This window comes from Laccaria bicolor, genomic scaffold (assembly GCF_000143565.1).
Source record: "Laccaria bicolor S238N-H82 LACBIscaffold_37 genomic scaffold, whole genome shotgun sequence".
Classification (NCBI taxonomy): domain Eukaryota; kingdom Fungi; phylum Basidiomycota; class Agaricomycetes; order Agaricales; family Hydnangiaceae; genus Laccaria; species Laccaria bicolor.
Genome location: NW_001889908.1, coordinates 140273 through 144591, shown reverse-complemented (window position 1 = coordinate 144591; position 4319 = coordinate 140273). Strand labels below are relative to the sequence as shown.

The 4319-nt window shown below is 43.4% G+C and overlaps 2 protein-coding genes across 2 annotated transcripts; one reads left to right on the top strand and one right to left on the bottom strand.

Moving 5' to 3' along the window:
- Positions 1–424: 424 nt before the first annotated feature.
- LACBIDRAFT_331921 (uncharacterized protein) lies at positions 425–950 on the top strand (the record flags this gene model as incomplete). The annotated part of the gene is made up of 2 exons (XM_001886376.1): positions 425–491; positions 586–950. 2 exons carry the CDS (start codon positions 425–427, stop codon positions 948–950), a joined length of 432 nt encoding a protein of 143 aa, XP_001886411.1.
- A 366-nt stretch (positions 951–1316) lies between these two features.
- Positions 1317–2642, bottom strand: LACBIDRAFT_331920 (uncharacterized protein; the record flags this gene model as incomplete). Its single annotated transcript, XM_001886310.1, has 7 exons — positions 1317–1416; positions 1503–1579; positions 1638–1703; positions 1813–1900; positions 1960–2206; positions 2265–2474; positions 2525–2642. The coding sequence occupies 7 exons, from the start codon at positions 2640–2642 to the stop codon at positions 1317–1319; spliced, it is 906 nt and encodes a 301-aa protein (XP_001886345.1).
- Between the last annotated feature and the right edge of the window lie 1677 nt (positions 2643–4319).

Genomic DNA, 4319 nt, shown 5'->3' with positions numbered 1-4319 from the left:
CAGAATGGACCTAACCTAACCCTAAGGACCAGAACAGAATGGCACTGGAATGCAGTGACCAGAATGAACACTAAAAATTGCCAAATATGGCAAGTTCTATATTTTCAGATAAAAATTAGCAATAAAATCAGAAGAAAAATAGGGATGGTGGTAATGATGTTGGGGTACTGTTTACATGGTCTGTGCGCATTTCCTAATATGGTAATTAATGCAAATATAACCAGAAATCGTGGGGAAAAGGGAAAAAAATAGGGATGGTGCTCACTATTGGTGATGTATTGCTTACATGGTCTGTGCGCATTTCCAAATATGGTAATTAATGCAAATATAGCCAGAAAATCAGCAAAAAAGAATGAACATGATGTAGACTGTTCTTGAGCAAATATAGCCAGAAGATCAGAAAAGAAGGGGAAAAGGTATACACATGGTGTTAACTGTTATTGACAATGTTGGAGTAATGTTTACATGGTCTGTGCACATTTCCAAATATGGTAAAATTGGTAATTAGTGCAAATATAACCAGAAAAACAGCAGAGACATGATGTTACAGTGTTTTGCATATTGTTTTGCACAACCAATTTTCAGACATGAATTATTTGATTGCCTTGATTGCTGCTCGGCCCAAGGTCTACCTTGACGAGCTCCAGGAGGAGCTCTATGCTTCCCGAAATGCTGATGTATCTATTGCTACAATATCGTGGGCCTTGCGTCATTGGGAAATGAGCAACAAGCATGTAGCAAGTGAAGCATTGGAGAGGAATGAGCTGTTGCAGGCCATTTGGCAAGCAGAATATGGTGATATCCCTGCAGAATACTGCGTGTGGTTGGACAAAGCGAGTGTCGACGACAAAACAAATCAGCGCCAAAATGGTGCTAAACTTGATAACTATACCCCTTGTGGCACCAATGATTCGGCATCATCAACAAAAGGAATAATGTCAGGAGAGTAATCTTACTCGCAGAGAGCAATTTCGTGAGAAGTCAAGTTGATGCCCTCCAACTTGGCAAAGTCATGAAGACAGTCACAGAGCTCATGCCCTGCCTCTGGGACTGGAGAGTTTGTGGTGGGAGACATAGGTTTCGACCGCTTCAGGGTGGAAGGGACAGGTCGTGTAGGGGACTTGGATGTGGAGCGACCGCACTTATGAGAAAGTCCCCTGAGAAGGGCGGACACCAATAAAGCCATGGCATCACGGTTAGGGTTTGGCAACACTGCAGCGTGAGCAGAGCTCGAAAAAGGACCAGTTCGTCCACAAGCTTTAGGACTGTTGAGATGGCCATCATGAGCACCATCAAACACATTTATGTTAGGTGGTTCATGCTTGGTTGCATCTCCGGCAGCCTTCACCAATGTCAGACTTGAAGAAGGGCAAATGAAATAGACAGATGTACCATAGCTGCAGCCCAAGTTTTGAGCTGAAGAGGATTCAAACAGACATGTTCACTCATTGGGTTAACGTAACAATATCCAGCTTCGCCGTGTTCTCCCTGGTGCGTCTGACAAGACCACGTCTTCGAGGTCGATTATGAATTTGCCATGTAGTTGGGAAAGCTTGCTAAAGTTGTCAATACATGGAACCTGTAAAGAGATAAGATCAGTGGGATGTTGTATAAGCAACAGATAATATAAGTCTTACCCGAGTGCCGTATGCCAATTCTTTGTCACCACCCACCGTTGGTGCATCTGAGATGGAAGGAGGAAGCTAGATATTGGCGTGAGCTCGCTCATCAATAAAGAAAGGTTTTGCTTACTACATGCTTGATCCGGAAACCCTCCATGTCATCAATGTCAATCTCCACACTGACTTAAACCTTGCTTTTGTCTTTTTTGAGAAGAGCTCCAAGGGCAACACTAAACTGATGGTCATTCTGAATAGAGGGGGTGCCACCCTTGCTGCCGCTTAAGGAGTGAATACGTTATTGGAACTACAACATAGTAAAAGAAAGGGTCAAACGAACACAGCACCGTTCCACCACATTTTAAAGTCGGGGCCTGAGTGTACACCTGGGGCAAACTTGTCGGAAATGCCGTGGACCCCCAAAATTGCCTTGACAAAGTCAACACATGTGATTGAATCCAGTAAGATCATGTCCATCTTTGTATTCTTGCATTTCTTTGGGACAGCCTTTCCCCATCCAGTAGGCGCGGCTGTCGTGCTGGAGTACATGAGGGTGACATTGATAAGGTGGCCCTTTGAAGCAGGTGCTGCGAGCAATGGATGTTAGATTTCAAGATGAATCTTAAATGAGAACAGAAGACGTACCAGTGCTATCAACCCCTGTCCTATAGTGGTTGTTTGTCAAGTTGATTAGAGAAGGTGTGAGGGGCACAGGTGGTTCAGTAGCAACAGGTGTCGGAGTGACTCTTGCAGCATATTGATCATACTGGATACCCGGGGTTACACCAGCGGCGACGAGGGCATCGTTGACCTCCTGATGAGAGTGATAAAAGCAAGGCGGGTTGACTCCATCATCTATGAGATTTTTAGGCAAGACGTATGAAAATCAGGCAAGTAAAACATACCAATCCACACCGGGTTTCTCAACCACCCTTCAGATGGACGCTGGTCATTGGCGTTTCGCGAAATCAGAGGGTGGTTCTCGGCATCGTCCTTGTTGTAAATGGAGCCCTGAGGGTTCATGGTAGTCAGAGAGTGATATCAATCGTTTGAAGGTTCCACTCACATTTTATACTGCTCATCGTGAAAATCCCTCCATTGCTCAGATTTCGAATCGGCTTTGACACTGCAGGGCACTACCAAGAATGGATTCAGGTGGGAAATCGAGGGGAACTGGAGAGAAATGGAGGCCGGTTCTGTAAAAAAAGGATGGACCAACCTCCTATACTTCAGGAAAGATGCTTGGCTGACGACGAGGGAGCTCCATCCCTACAGTTTCAAGCTAAAATATGATTCTGACCTTGATTCAATATTTCGAAGTCTTGAACCTGCACGTAGAAAGTATTCTGGCTGCCGAAAAATGAGGACGGTGGGTTCAGGGTTTGGGATGTGACCAAAATGTCATGTCGCAACACAGCCAAACAGCGCTCACGAAAATTTGGTTGTGCAAAACAATATGCAAAACACTGTAACCATTGTTGACAATGTTGGGGTACTGTTTACATGGTCTGTGCACATTTCCAAATAGCTGTTGTCAGGTTCAGGGTACATATCCAAAAAAGGAAATATAAGTATTTCTAGTAAAAGAATAGCAGAAAAATCACAAAAAAATGGAGTTGGTATATGCAGTGTATACAATATGGGGCACTGCCTTCAGGGTCCATGTCAGGGCCATTTATATATACCCACAAAAGGAAATATGATCTTGTATGACGAAAAAGTCAAGAAATTCAAGATAATGAGGATTCTGCTTATCAGGGTTCATTCAATGGGATGTCAGGATGATGGTCACATGACCAATTACCAAAAATGGTCAAAAACAAAAGTTGTAGCTGGCACTGTAGCTTCCCAAATTTGGTTGAATTGTGTTCTGAGGTGCTCCCATTGTGGAGATATGAGATAAAAGATTTTCAAAAGTGGATTCCAGTCCATACATGTGGAATCCGGTGGAATCCAGCGGAATATGTAGGGCATCAAAAAGTACAGGCAGCAATGGTGAAAAATTGGAGGTCTTTATTGTCCCCCTGTAATCTCTGCCAAGCTCAGCTCAACTCTGTCAGAGCTCTGCCAAGCTTGGGTGGTTTTTAAGGTAGGGGGGGAAAAAGTTGGCTGGGGGTGTACTTTACAGTTCCCCCTGATTCCTGCAGGACTGGACAGAGTCCTGCAGGAATCCTCAGAACTCTGCCAAGCATGGCAGAGATTGGCAGGATGTCTGCTAAATTGTAGTCTAAGTCTGACTTTCATAGTCTTTTGTAGTTCTATCACTAAACTTTGTAATCTAAGTCCAACTTTCATAGTCTATTAGTAAACCTTGTAGTGTACGTCTGACTTTTGTAAACTTTGTAGTCTGACAGTGTCAGTTTCCCTTTCAGGGCATGCACCTTCCTCTTTTGATAATTTTCCCATAATATAATAATTATAGCCCTTACTCTTAGCCTTCTAAATATCCAACACTCTTGAAAATTCTTTACTTCATTTCTCCACACCAGAAACACTTCAGAACATAATTCAGGAAGCTACAGTATAGGTCTACAACTTTGATTTTGACCATTTTTGGTAACTGGTCATGTGACCAACATCTCAACATCCCCTTACATGGACCTGAATCATGTTTCTTCACTTTTGGGTCAAACCATATGAGATTTCCTTTTTGGGATGGACCCTAAAGTAGACCCTGAAGGTAGTGCCCAACAGAATTTT